Source organism: Leptonotus elevatus, chromosome 10 (genome assembly GCF_054856555.1).
Source record: "Leptonotus elevatus isolate MCC_2025b chromosome 10, RoL_Lele_1.0, whole genome shotgun sequence".
Lineage (NCBI taxonomy): Eukaryota > Metazoa > Chordata > Actinopteri > Syngnathiformes > Syngnathidae > Leptonotus > Leptonotus elevatus.
In genome coordinates, this window is record NC_141248.1 from 1,888,942 (window position 1) to 1,904,138 (window position 15,197).

A 15,197-nucleotide genomic window follows, 5' to 3' on the forward strand; every position below is an offset into this window, starting at 1 on the left:
AGAGCAAAGGGTGCAAGTTATTGCACTTTTTTTTTTAAGTATATAACTCCACATGTGTTCATTCTTAGGTTTGACACCTTCAGTGAGAATCTACAATGTAAATATAAAAATGAGAATAAAGCAAAAACATTGAATGAGATTTGTGTCCAAACTTTTGCCTGTACTTATATATATTATATATATTTTTTAATTAACTATCAACTAAATGCTTCAACAACAAACATGATTCAGCAGTGTATTTTCATTAGCAACACAAACACCAACATGGGTAACAATGCTTTAATGTGAAGTTTGTGAACGATACCATACGAGGGGTATTAATTTTCAGTAGAACAAGCCCCATTTTTATGTAACTGCAGTGTCCTCCTTAAATGCGCCAACAAGGCACCATAGTTTGTGTTTGTCATATATTGGTGCCAGTGAGAATATATATGTGTGTATATATATATATATATATATATATATATATATATGTGTATATATATATATATGTGTATATATATATATATGTATATATATATATATATATATATATATGTATATATATATATATATATATGTATATATATATATATATATGTGTATATATATATATATGTATATATATATATATATATATATGTGTATATATATATATATGTATATATATATATATATATATGTATATATATATATATATGTATATATATATATATATGTATATATATATGTATATATATGTATATATATATATATATATATATATGTATATATATATATATATATATATATATATATATATGGCTATGGCTGCAGGTTATAGGCAAGTACATTACTGTAAACAAAACTCAGTGAGCTATTTTTTTAAACCGCTTTAAAGAAAAAAACTATCTAAAACATTTAAAAACCCATCAAATCAAGCAAGTTTTATAAATATTTGGCAAGAACAGCATTTGATATTCATAAACGTGTGTAGGCGCAGTCATTTACTACAATTATCTTTATTATATGTACAAATAAGTCTTATTTATCAACAGTTGTAAGGCATAGAAGAGACACAGTAGACTGAACTAAGCAAAGGGGGATGTTCCAATGGGAGGCAGCCTTCATATTAATGCAATCATAAAATGTGTCCTGGAATGAATGTGACCAATTTAGCTTATTTTGGATCTCCAACTTCATGTACATTCAAAATGTAAACAAGCCCCAGACAGGAATTATTTTTCACAACACGACTGATATAACAAGGGAGATGCAGCAGTTTTGTGAAGGAGTGTCGAGTCCAGAAATCATTCAAAGTCTCTGTTGGTGATAACCATGGGAGCCACCAAGGTCCAGATGTATAGGGCCAAACACAACCAGCTGGAGGTGATCTTCACCCACACTGCTGGCCACTTCTTGGTTACGGTGTAGTCTGCATTTGGACTAGGAGGATAATAACATAATGACATTAAAGAAATTGAAAAATGCACTAGAGTGGATAACGTGCATTTGAGCAACTGATGAAATGTTTGCAAGAAAAGAATAAATAAAAAATAATGTTAACACTATAGAAAATGTTTGTTTGATTTTTAACATTGTGTTCACATATTTTTTAACATATTTCAAAACTACTATATGAAGTGCAGAAACATTTACCCAAAGAAAAGTGAACTTTTAATAAGGTACAGAAAGTAATCTTTTTTTCTGACAACCATTCATCATCACTGCCGCTGTCATCATCCCCAGTTCCCCACTTGAGTCAGATGGTCAACTATCCTGTAGGTTTTGCTAGCATGCTCTGCACCTGACCACTACAAATGATAAGGACCAAGGGCCTCGTGTATGAAGGGTGCGTATGCATAAAAACGTGGCGTATGCACCTTTCCACTCACGTCAAGATGTATCAAGAGTGAAATGAGCGTGGGAATGTGCGATTCTTCACGGCAACTCCTTGGCTGGCGTACACAAGTTGTTGTAACCTTAATTTCTGATCTAACCAATTAATTAAGGCCAACAAGTTCCACATTTAATTTTTAAGAGGACGTTGCAGATTTTGTGCAAGATTCAAAGTAAAGTATTGTGAAATAAAGAGAACTCCCAAACGACTTTGCCTTTCTTTCTTCTATCAGCAATATCAAAGTAAGTCTTCAAATGTGATGGCAGTACTGACCTGTACCAGTTTGTGAGGGTCATCATGATGTAAAGAGACGCCAGGAAGAGCATGAAATGAAAAAATGAGTAGCTGTATTCGACCAACTGTCCTTCACTGTCCGCCACCCGTCTCCTTCCAGTCTCCCCCTCCATTGATTCCTGACTACCACCTTTAGCCAGGATATCCGAGTCTTTCGTGGCAATGGTCAGTTTGCTCATCTGGCTGGCGCTGGATGAGCGAAGGCTGGGGGAAATGCAACACAAAAACTGATTTAACAGGTTGTTATACCACTTTCATTTAAAGGTAGTGACTAACATTTGAGATCAAACACATTTAACTAATTTGCTCCCAAAAATGTATAAACATGTTCTATTTTATATTGCCATGGTCCCCAAAAACATATTTATAGGTGGTTTTTTTAAAATGTTTTTTTTAATGCTAGAGTGAAGGCTTTGATGCAGCCTTTGACTGGGGGGTGTGGGGGTTGGGGGCCGGTGGGGTGCCTGGCGGGCCTGCAGTGCCCCGTCCTGCTGCGTTGGGTCGTGGGCGCGGACCGTGTTGGGGCGGGGGGCGCTCCTGCTCCTGGGTTTGCTCTCCGGCCGGTGGCCCTGGCGGGGCCCGGGGGTCGTCCTTTGGCGCTGCCGCGGCCTGGGGGGCCCTGAGGTGTTGCGCTTGCTCTGTTCCGGCGGGGGTCGACGGCTCCCCTCTTTGGTGGAGATTTTCATGCATGCCAGATCCACCACACCAGTATCTACCGAAACTCAGACACAATCTGTTTCCTCCTCAGGTCATTGAATCGGTGGAGGCTGGTGTCTGCGGATCTCACGCGGCTTCGTCTGTCCTTCCTTCCTTTTCTCGGTCTCTCCTTTGGTCTCTTGAGGCCTCCCTGATTTTATGTTTTTTGGATTTGTTGGGGTCTGGATGTTTCTTGGGCTGGGGAGGAGTTCTGGTGGGGGGTGTCTGGTCGGTGCTGGATTTCACCTTCCTTGGTTTTCTTTGGTCCCCTCGGGTCTCCTGGTGTTCGGTTTAGGTGAACGGTATGAGATTTTTTCTAATAGGTTTTCTGGTGAGCTAACAAATACACGCACGCACGCACGCACATACACATACTCACCCAGACACACAAAAAAATAAACAAAAAAAAATAAAAGAGCAATGATGATGACATTTCCGAATGAACAATACTGAAAATGGTTAGTTTCACCCGATTTCGCTTGTTTTGGACTAAAATACGGAGAAATCAAGCTTTTAGTGAAACAATATTATTTCATGCACTCTAGTGAATTTTACACTTCTTTTTGTCCATGAATGATGCCACAAACACCTAAATAGTGCTTTACTTCTATAAAACACTACCACCAAGAATGAAAAAGTGTTTTTTGATAGCAAAATACGTTTATTTACATTCAACAGTGTAACAATTTGACAACAATTTGACAACAATTTGGCAAACTATTTACAAATGTGTGCAACTGTGGTGCTATTTACAAATATGTGGATGTTTCAACGACAGTTTTTCTTTTTGTGTAACACTCCCCTGCGTGCAAGGAGACGCAACAGCATTTGCACAACAGATTGCCTCTTCGCGTGCAAAAGCTACACTTTCTTGCAGGCCGTTTTTTCCGGGGAATAGCAAGTATATACTGCAGTGTGTGTTGCCATCAAGTCTAATATCAGGATCATGCTACGGTTACGTTACGGTGGTGTTACGTCTGGCTTCCTCATGTCCTTCAGTTGCTATACCGGGTGGTAAGAGATGTTCTGATCCATCTTATCCACTTTATTCATGGTGGCATCGTAGTCCAGAAACAGTGTCTTCTCCGTGATCAGACTGTACCCGCTCCTCCGATGAATATGCATTGGACTCGGGGTACTCTTCATTGTCCGACAAAATGTCCGCATGTGCAGCTCCGGCGTTAGCAGCGCTAGCCGGTGATGCTTTATGACGTGAGAATAAAGGCCGCGTCCAACTGTGGCGTCAACCTCGGGATTCACCATCATCATCATCATCAATGTGCATTGGTCGATGCTTTTCGACAACTCTCCATCGCCCGATCGAATGTCCGATTGTGTAGAAGTACCCGGTCGGTTATTGTGCGCGTTTTCCGGCGTTAGCAGCGCTAGCCGCGCTTAGCCGGTGAGGCTTACTACGTGATCATAACGGTCGCGTCAAGGCTTCCAACTTTGGCGTCAAGCTCGGAGTCATCATCATCGTCGACATCAATGCGCTTTTTAGTATTGATCGATGCTTTCCGTCTTTGAAAAAAATGCTCAAGCGTGAGCTGCTTGCAACCAGTCGCCATTGTGGCTTCATCAGCCATTGTCTCCTCAACACTCTAGCTCCGCCTCACGTCTTCTACTGACGCCCACGGTGGGCGGCCCATCCAACCTTGTGCAAAGAGAGTCATCGCTGCCATCTAGGGGCCAAAACGAGTCATTATACTAACCAGATCTGCTTGAGACTTTCAGCACAGCTGCCCAAGGCTTTCCTCCACCAGTTTCCAAAAAAAACCCAAAAAAACATAGTGAACGTCTTTTAACGTCCTCGGCGCCCTTCCGTAGGTTTTTACTAAACGTTTTATAACGTTTATGGCGGTCAAAGAGTTAAAGAGCTCAGTATTGTTCATTCGGTAATGTCAATGTAATTTTTATTTTTTATTATTTTGTATGTGGGTGAGTATGTGTATGTGTATGTGCGTGTATGTGTATGTGTATGTGCGTGTGCGTGAGTGTGTGTAGTGTTAGTTCACCAAAAACCTATTTAAAAAATCCCATACCGTTCACCTAAACCGAACACCGCCGTCAGGAGACCCGAGGAAGGACCAAAGAAAAGAAAGGAAAGTGAAATCCAGCACCGACCAGACACCACCCACTGGGTCTTCTTCACCAACCTCAGAAACATCTAAATTCCAACAAATCAAGGAGTACCCAAGAGACCAAAGGAGAGACTGAGGAAAGGAAGGAAGGACAGACGAAGCAGAGTGCGATCCACAGACACCAGCCTCCACCGATTCAATGACCTGAGGAAGAAGCAGATTGTGTCTGAGTTTCAATAGATGCTGGTGTGGTGGATCTGGCATGCATGAAAATCTCCACCAAAGAGGGGAGCCGTCGACCCCCGCCAGGACAGAGCAAGCGCAACACCTCAGGGCCCCCCAGGCCGCGGCAGCGCCAAAGGACGACCCCCGCCAGGGTCACCGGCCGGAGAGCAAACCCAGGAGCAGGAGCGCCCCCCACCCCAACACGGCCCGCGCCCCCAACCCAACGCAGCAGGACGGGGCACTGCAGGCCCGCCAGGCACCCCACCGGTCCACAGCCCCCAACCCCCCACGACCCCGCCCCGACCCAGACCCCCCCCCCCCCCCAACACCGGAGGACGGCCGGCACCCCCGAACCCCAGGCCCAGCGGGGAAAGGCCCCGGTCGTCACTCCAGCGTTCAAGCTAACCCCTGTTACTGAGTCCGCCAGCTCGCCGACTGGCGAACTCTACCCCTAAACCTTGAATGTGACCCCACCCAGTGTATATACAAGTGTGTGTGTATGGTGCATTAAAATTGGGAGCAGGTGAACCGGAGCAGAGGGAAATGATATCCCCACACTCCGATCCACCCGCCTCCCAGGCATGTCAGTGAGTGTATGTTTTTTATGTATTAAAAAAATAAAAAGGGGGGGGGCGGCGCGGCGGGGACACGGACAGGGGACCGCAGCACTGCTCTATACTGCGGTCTGCCCCAACCGATGGCACCCCGCCCCGACAATCCCCCCCCCCACACACACACACACACAGTTGTGTGGTGCATTACAATTGGAGCGGAGTTGTAGGGCGAAGACGGTGTTTCCACCCTACCCCACCCCCCGAAAGTGTGTTATGTGCCCTATATGTCTATAAAAGTGTATTGTGCAAACCTCGTGCAGTGAGTTAAGAGGAGCGACCAGCAGGGCCCCCCCCAACCGGGCGGGGGCAGGAGGCGCACCCGCCCACCAAACTCCCACCCACCCCACCGGGACCCCGGCGGGCATATGGGACCAGCCCGGCGGGGCGATAGGGCTCGCCCCCCGTATACTGGCGCCCGCCCGAGGTGCCAGGAGGTCCACCGGAGCGGGGCGGGCACAACACCAAACCCACCCACCCCCCCCTGCCCCCGGAGCGCCGAGACCCGGGACTCGGATGGAGCCCCCGGCCCAGGGGAGGGGAAGGAAGGCGTACAGGGGAGGGGGAAGGGAGGGGGGAAGGAGACGACAAGAAGGGCAAGGGGCAGCGGCAGGGCCGCAGAGAGAGTGGGAGAGGAGGAGGAAGGGTGGACAGGAAACTTTCAGTTTACGTTGATTATGGCGACGCCATATGAACAAAAGCGGTATTGTTATGTCTGAAGGAAGACCACATTTCCAATGAGGGCAAGCGCATTGTGTCGTTTTTTAGCTCACTCGAGCGAGTGAAATCCGGGCCAATGTTGAAACTTGACTGTCCTTTCATCTGGGGTAGCGGTAGCTTTTGACGTATGCCATAAAGCAGTCAGCACATTTGTAGTTTTTTGTGTGTGGCAGTGTTCCTACCAGCCTTAGTACCAGTAAAAATGATACAGGCCTCAGGCCATGGCATAGGTACCATTCAACTAGTTTTAAGTATTTTTCATCAGAAGAGTTATGAACATATTTTATTAAGGTCGAAAAGTTCCTTAGTGCTACTTTAACTGCACCACACAACACCACGCATTCTGGGAACAATATATATGCAAAATAGGTAGATATAACACGTCCGGAACTCATACAGGCAAAGTGTTGCCGCGTTCCATTTGCATTACAGTTGAGCCCCGTCCGTACATGCTTAGAAGTAAGAACTTCAAAAGGGTTTTTCGTGAAGGGCAGAGGTTCTAACCAGAACTATGAGCTTCTGGGGAACCATTTTTTGGAGAAAAAAATTATTCTTTTGAGGCCAAGGGTTCCTGTTAGAACTGTTTCAACATAGAAAACTCTTTTTGGAAGAAGGGTTCTTCAAGGGATGTTAAAAATATGGGTATTACTATGTGATTTGGTGCCCTAGGCAAAAGTGTAGATTGTACCCCCCCAGACAACTACAAGTAATACAAATAAATAGCATAAGTACAGTGCAATACAACTGTTTAGTGCAATTTGTGCTGCCATTATTAACTACAAAATGTTTTCAAACTATGTACAATATATTTGTGTGAGATACATATAAAAAGTAATAAAAATAATGAGGTCAATGACGGATGCCCATTTTGTTAACAATTGACGGGAAACTTCGAAAAATAACGCTATTTTGATTTTTATAGACAATTCTGATTGACTGACATACATGCCTCTACCCTGGGCCCGTTTTTCCTCCTCCTTCTTTTGCCACTTTCTTAATGCAGTACCTGAGGACTTGAACCTTTTCATTGTAAAGGTTTTTGATGTATAGACAACAACATAAGCGAGCCATCCATCTATCAATAGCGCTAACACTCTGAGATGATGCGCGACCCCTCCCCCTACCTTTAACTGTAAACAGCAGCAGCAGGTCAGATTCAGGGTGCCAGGTCATGATCTATTTATTTGGACTAGAAGTAATAAAAAATATAATTATTATATAAAATATATATGCAGTATAATATAACATATATAAATAATGTAATGTAATAATGTGAAATACAGAAAATGTATATGCTCTATAACATTTTGTAGCATCCTCGGTTGAAATAAAGGTGGTCTCTCCAACTGATGGTTCACAACTTTTATTAAACCTTCCTTTGTGTGAAGACACTGTAAGAGCTACAATACAAATAAACAAAAATTGCCATTAATAACTCAAACGGTATGTTTTGTGTATCCTTTACCGTATTTAAGCCATATACTAAGGTGACCATATTTCCATTTCCAAAAAAAAGAGGTCTCTTGCCCCGGTCTTGAAATTGTGGTACCAGTTGCAGTTACACAGTGCACTTTACCTCCTATTAGTCATGCAATGCCAACCGGACATTTTTATGAATTTATAAAAACCCCGGACGCCCCAACAGGACGTTAAGAAAATCGTTCGTCCTCCCAAAAGAGGCCATATTTGGTGACCCTACCATATACTATAAATTAATTGCCTTAAATTACCTTTTATAGCCTTGACAATCTCGAGTGCAATTTATATTGTAAATAAACATTTTAACCTTGCCTGTTGCCTTTATAAATACCTTAAAACAAAAATAAACCATACAGAAATACAGATTCTTAGTCAATAAAATGGAATCTTGAGCATTGCTAAATATTTACCAAGGAGCCCACACTCCACACTCCAGTGGACGAAAACGGTAACGTTTTACTATGCAGTAAACTACACAATAAACATAAAATATAGCAACATTAGTTAAACAATGAAACATTGCTCCAATACGAACCTCGTCCCTTTCTCAGCCAGGTGCTAAATAATTGCTCACTCAATTAGTTGTAAACTTCAGTTTTCTCTGATTTCCTGTGGCGCACGCACAAGTCTTCTCTGCACTTGGAAGACGGCACTACATATGGCATGGCAGTACGTCGGTTAGTTACGTCAGTTCCTACTGGTTTATGAGACCTTTTCCTGTATCCTTCAAAATAAAAGTATCAACTATATTATAATAGCACAATAAAACAACGCAATTCTGCAATACAAAAATGCAAAAACAAAAATAATAGCAGGATTATTTGCATATTTTATTTTAGAAAACCTGAGGAGGAAAAATATTTTGTATCTTTTTATTTTTGCCCTGCAATTTGGCACCACCTCCACTAGATGACGACCTAGGCGACCACCTAGTTCGCCTATTCCCTGGGCCTGCTTGCCATCAAATATTAAAATGTTTAGCCATGTTTCAGTATTCACTCAAAAATCCTCAGGAAATTATACAAAGAGAGTATTGAGTACATTTTACAATTTTATTGTATTTGTTTTCATAAAAAAAAGTTACTCAAGCATTGAGGATCAAAGTCACAACCTTCAGGTTGGGAGACAATCACTGTACTATCTGAGCTATGCCAATCTTGTTTGTCACTGCTGGTGTGTCCAAAATGAGGCCAACTTGGAGTTAGGATTCCACCGAACCTGAAGGTTGTGGGTTTGTACCTCACCCTTTGTAGCCTTTTTTTTCTTTCTTTTTTAATAAACTTGTAAAATGTACTCAAAACTCTCATTGTAAACAAACTTTATTACGTTCTTTTAATCCCCCCTTCTTTTTTTTTTTAATCAGTGCACTATGAGTTAAGAAGCATTTGTCTGCAAAATAACTTTTTTGTGAGGGAAAATTTCCAATTTGTGATGTACAACATTTACCCTAAGAATACAGTACAAATATATAATCTAACAACACAATATACTCTCTGTATATTAATTCCTGCCATTGTAACCCACCCTGGAAAGAGGACCTCATGAGCCCGATTTGTTCACTTTTGGAAATTGGGGAGTTGACCTATTTCTTCTTGATTGCGTATGCCGGCTGTGGCCCAGGATGTAGAGCTGGTTGTTCAGTAACCAGAAGGTCTGCTGTTCCATTCCCACTCTCTCCAAGTTGTATTGTTGAGACCTTGGGCAAGACATTTTACACACGTTGCATCCAGACAACTCACACTGGTGTACGGATGGTGTGAATGTTTGGTGGTGGTTGTGTTGCCCAGGGGAAAAGGTGGATTTATTGTGTGGGACCTGTGAGCTGGCTGCCATTTTGGTTTCCTTGTGGGAGTTGAATGCCGGTTTTGTTACCAATTACACACTCCGCCCTCTTCAAAACAGGTGTGACACATCAGTGGTGATTACTATTCACACACGTGATCACCTGCGTAGGAATTTGTGTTACAAGTAATCAAATAATCAAGATGAGTTAAATCTTGAGTCTAGTATGACTCTAGGACCCTTATGGAGAAAGTTTAGACTTTTTTTATGTTAACATTTGCTTCTTCTTTTTTTTTTGTCGACATGAGTTAGAGAGTTTGGACAAAAAAGACAAGTGCCACTGGCTTCAACAAGTGGGTTAGGGTGAGTATTGAAGCTCATTTTCCAGTAATTAATTTTTACTGAAAAGTATTTCAACTTTATTGATAGTAATTAGTATGAAAATATAATGGGGTTCCTTCACTTTCACCTGATTTTGTGCCAGTGGAGGCTCTTGTTATAGGAGTTAGAGGACAGGCTTATTTAGTCTGTTCTGCTGTTACCATTATGATGATGAATAAATTAAATAAATGCATACTCGGACTGCTCTCATTTGACCATGCATGGCTTCACTTTATTTTTTTTTAATGGCTTCAACTGGTGCAGTATGTATGCCTTGTATTGGTGCTACTAACTTTCTTCTTTTTTTTTGTCCTCCCTTTCTATGTTGCAATTGCTGGAGATGATATGAATCCACCTGCTGAGGACAGCCTCGTGTGCATGGCTTGCGTGCGTCTTGCTGTCATGTTGCTGATTCCACTGGACCTGTGCTCATTTCAGTTCTGCCCTCCCTCCGGGACTTGCATAATACCTTTTTCTTAGACGGTCTGCTGTCCTTATTCACCATTGTCTGAAGATTTATAGATAATCAAAACAAAATCCTCGTTAAAAAATTGTTGGAATGTTTCTCAGTGTCAATAATGATGACCAAAATAAGCAATAATTTTGATCTGTAGAATAAAATGTGGTTCTTGAAAAAAAAAAACACTTGTGAAAAACAAAACCCTTGTGCAGGTTCTAGATAAAACCCTTGAAATATAACAGGGTTCTCAGTATAACTTACTGTGTTAGTTCGAGATGAAACCCTTGCAATATAAAAGGGTTCTCAGTGGAATTCACTGTGAAGGTTCTGGATGAACAGGGTTCTCGGTGGAACTTCCTGTGTGAGATCTAGATGAAACCTCTTAAAGGGTTCTTTGTTAAACCTCTCATACAGGGTTCTAGGTGGAACCTTTCACAGATGGTTCTAACAGGAACCAAAAAAATGGTTCTCCTATGAGGACAAGCTGGGGAACCTAAAAAGGTTCTAACAAGCACTTTTACTTCTAAGAGTGTAGTTCAGGGCTGGCCCACAAATAGCGAAAATCTGCTTATAATTGATCGACAGCAAATGTTTTTAAGCTATATACCATGATTTTACTGATCCGGCCCACTTGATAATATATTTTCCTCCATGTGTCTCCTGAGCTAATATGAGTTTGACATCTCTGCTCTAAATCACCTATTAGGTTGTTGAGCCAACCTCAGCAACAACAAACCAAATCAGGCGTTTTCTTTGGCAATCAGTCTTTCACATCTCTGTGGAGATATATCTTCCTTGCAGAATTGCTTTAATTCAGCAACACTGGAGGGGTTTCAAACTTGAACGGCCTTTGTAAGGTCATGCAATAGCATTTCACTAAGACTGGATTTCAACTAGGCCACGCCAAAACCTTTTTTTTATTTTTTAAGACATTCACAAGTTGATATATCAGTTCTGATTCAGAACCCAAATGCAGCTCATCTTGAGGTCACAAACTGCCGCCAAACATTCTGAATTGAATTTTCTGGTAAAGAGCAGAATTCATCAATCACGGCAACAAGTCATCCAAGTCCTGAAGTTTTAAATCAGCCACAGACTACCACACTAGCACCACGTCTTGACTGTTGGTATGTTCTTACTAGAGGCTTGCCTTCCAATAATTTCAATTTGGCAATCCTTCAGATGAGCTTGAGCCTTTATGATCTTTTTGTTAGCAGTGGTTTTCTGCCGGGAATGTCATTTTTGCCCAGTCTCTTCCTTAACTGAGGTGAGGGAGGCCAGCAGTTCTTTAGATATTGTCCTGGGTTCCTTTGTGACCACCTGGATAAAGCAACACTGTGCTCGGGAAAATTTATGTAGGCTGGCCACTGCTGGGAAGTTTCACCAATGTTCACAATTTTTCAATTTGTGGATAATCTCACTCACTGTGATTTGATTTTGTTCTAAAGCTTTAAGGAATGGCCCTGTAACCCTTTCCAGACTGATAGATATCAATTACTTTATTTCTCATCCGTTCTTGGATTTCTTTGGATCACAACATTTTGCAGCAGTTTCTTTTATATTTTTTTGGTAATATGTACAGTTTGATTTGGGTGATTTATTGATTTAACAGGTGTGTGGCCAGTGAAAATGAACTGAAAAATGTGATTAGCCACAGTAAATTCATGATTTAACAAGTGTTGTTTTTTTATTCATCCCAATTACTGTTTTTTTCTCTCTCTCCAGTGAACAAGAACAGTGAGTGAACAAGAACAGTGAACATTGTATAATACAAAAATATTAAAAATAACAAACCATTCAACTAACTAGCACATGTAGGGCCGTATGCAAGTGCACAACTTTTGAAGATACATTTCTTACACCTGCAGCACACAGTATGTGTTTTACAGTTCTGCTTTTGAAGTGGCAGTGGGAGCTGGATTATCAGGTTGATCAGGAGCTCCTGCGCTCTGAATAGCTCTCACAACTGCTGCTGAGGCTTCTGTTACCTCTAAATGAAACCAGTTGCTCATCCACTGTTACATCAGGCTCTGCATTGTAGAGGTAGGGCAGCCACTTCATCCACTTGTCCCAGACCTCTTATGGCTGCAAGTTTGTCTGTCACACGTCTTGCTGGTCTTGACTCACGTTTATAAAATCGTAGCAGTCTCGAGTAGGTGTGAAAGAGTTTGAGTGGCATTGTGGCTCGGAAAATTGGCCTCCCACTCTGTGCATCCATAAACTAGCAGCAGCCTCACCTTAGGACCTATATACACCTGCTAAGATTAGTAGTCCTAAATAGGCCTGCAGGTCAGTTTAATCCATATTTTTCCAGCTGTCTCCACATTTGCGAAAACCTTCCAAATTTGTCATCTCCAGAATTATTTTCTCTATTCATAGGCATGAGAAACGGCATACCTTGTGGGTCCTGGGATCATCTTTATGACGTTTTCTTTTGCATGGATTCCATGTTGGTCATATGGTGCTAAGGACAATGTTATTTTTGCCATTTTTTTTAAAGGAAAGTCTCTCTCTTTCAGCTTCAGGGTTTTCTTCTATTCAAGATGATTCATCGTGCTCTGGGTGCATCTTCCTCTTCTTGTGATACATCTTCCACTTCCTCTTCTGAATCCAGAGTTGTCTTGCTGGACATCTGAAGAAATCAGCTCTAGAGTCTCTTGAATGCAAGCACTGGGCCCACACATTGCAAACAGCAACCAGAAACAGCGCTGTGTGAAATCCGGAAGTCCTGCCTCCTCCGTGGCTTATACCCCATTGATCCAAGACTGAGCAAAGGCGCAGTCCGCGAGAAGACCACCTCATTTGTCTTGTTTACGTCTTCTACTAATTGATCTGAGAATTAACTAAAATATTGTAACATTCTGTGTTGTGGAAATAATTATGTGACCTTGAGTTCAACTCTTTTTGCCTCACGGGTCATTTTGACCCGAAGACCACCTTTGTAACTTTTTTTATGTGCAGCTTACATGGAAATGTGAATATAAGCAACATTTCACTTTTTCTACTGTTGGGGCCAATCTAGGAAAAGTCATAACATTTCAAGTTTAAAAAATATAGTTTAGGGGATTTTTGTGTGTTTTTAACAAAGTGGCGGTTCATTTTGACCCAAGGACAACAGGAGGGAACATTAAAGTGGAGAATAATAATTTTGGACGGGGGAAAATATTTTTTCATGGCACTGTATATACATTGTTCATTGAGTCTGTTACGTTCTATTGTAAATGAAAAATATTTTTTTCATTAAATTATTAGTTTTTGTTAACTGAACACAAGTTCAAGAAAATTTGTTAAATTATGGTATGGTATACTTTTTAAGTTTTATCTGTCAATCCCTGCTCTGGTCTTTCTGTGTGGAGTTTGAATGTTGAACTGTGTAAATTGTAATTAGACTTGCTGAAATAACATGTAAATTGAATGTAAGAGTAATTGATTGAAAATGTTTTCTGTTGTACCTTCTGAAGTTTTACAATTTTTTTCAAATTATATAATGAAAACAGACAGAATTTACATGATTTGTTTCGATGTAATTTGGGTACAAAGATAAATCATAATTCATCTATTCTTTTGGCACGTACCTGGAGTAGATGATGCATAAGACAAATAAAGCGAGTCCCACAATGCTCTGTGCATCCCACCACTGTAGATAAGGCGCTGAGGGTATGGGTTCCTCTGTGCCACTCATCACCGTCACAGCAGTCTGGTTTTCGTCCCCAAAAGGAGTCAGAGTGGGCGCTGCAATCTGTTGGACAATATTCAGCAGGCCTGGGTTGCATGCACTGTCTGGAGACAAAGATGAGTAACATTGTCTCTTCATCTATTTTTGAAAACAGTAATACAGATCAAACTCTAACAAAATAAACATCAGAATATTTTGATGGAATAATGTCGCCTTAGTGATGTTCTGTTTGTACAAATCACTAGGTGGCAAATCCAGGTCCGGAAAGTAAAAACCCTGCCACAGCTTTGTCTTTAGCCCCTTGTGCTAGTTAGCTAGCTCCCTAGGAGGTAAACGAGGACCATGGGAGCTAGCTAGGGAGCTAGATAGCTAGCACGACAAGTCGACAACTGAAACAATTAGCAATGTTCTCAGTCTTTTCAGCAAGCGCATACTAGAGTGCAATGATAGGTTTTTAGCAAAAAAAAATAAAAAAAATACACACTTACACTAATAGGAGTAACAGAGGTTAAAGGGACAATTGTTCACACAGTCATGTGAAAAAAAATCAGGACACCCTGTCAAAGAGAAAACTAGTGGATTTACTGATGTTTTGGGTCATTGTCATGTTGTAGGGTCCAATTCAGTTTCGGCTTTAATTTTTGTACAGATGGCTTCACATGTTTTTCAAGCACCCTCTACACAGTAGAATTCATGGAGAAAGAACTCTGATGGTGAGCTGTCCAGGGTCCTGCAATGGGGTAGATGCCACGGGCTTCCGACTTCTGGGATTTGCACATCAGGCCTTTTCCGGCCACTTCTGGCCACAATCCAACACTTGCACCCCCACCCCTGCGCCCCCCAATCATCTCAGCTCTCTGAAATGCTTCAGACAACTGAGACAGACACACTACACACTCACACCCGTCGACGGGAAAGCACAATCGAGGGGCAC

The 15,197-nt window shown here is 41.7% G+C and overlaps 1 protein-coding gene across 1 annotated transcript in view; it reads right to left on the reverse strand.

The window, feature by feature from the left end:
- Window positions 1-961: 961 nt before the first annotated feature.
- The window catches only part of serinc3 (serine incorporator 3), a 33,884-nt gene continuing 19,648 nt past the window's right edge, over window positions 962-15,197 (reverse strand). Inside the window, exons 8-10 of the mRNA XM_086086974.1 lie at window positions 14,163-14,367; window positions 2,132-2,356; window positions 962-1,404 (exon numbers count right to left, since the gene is read on the reverse strand). Coding sequence (XP_085943100.1) covers window positions 1,269-1,404; window positions 2,132-2,356; window positions 14,163-14,367 — 566 coding nt within the window. The 3' untranslated portion in view covers window positions 962-1,268. The remainder of the gene's footprint in view (window positions 1,405-2,131; window positions 2,357-14,162; window positions 14,368-15,197) is intronic.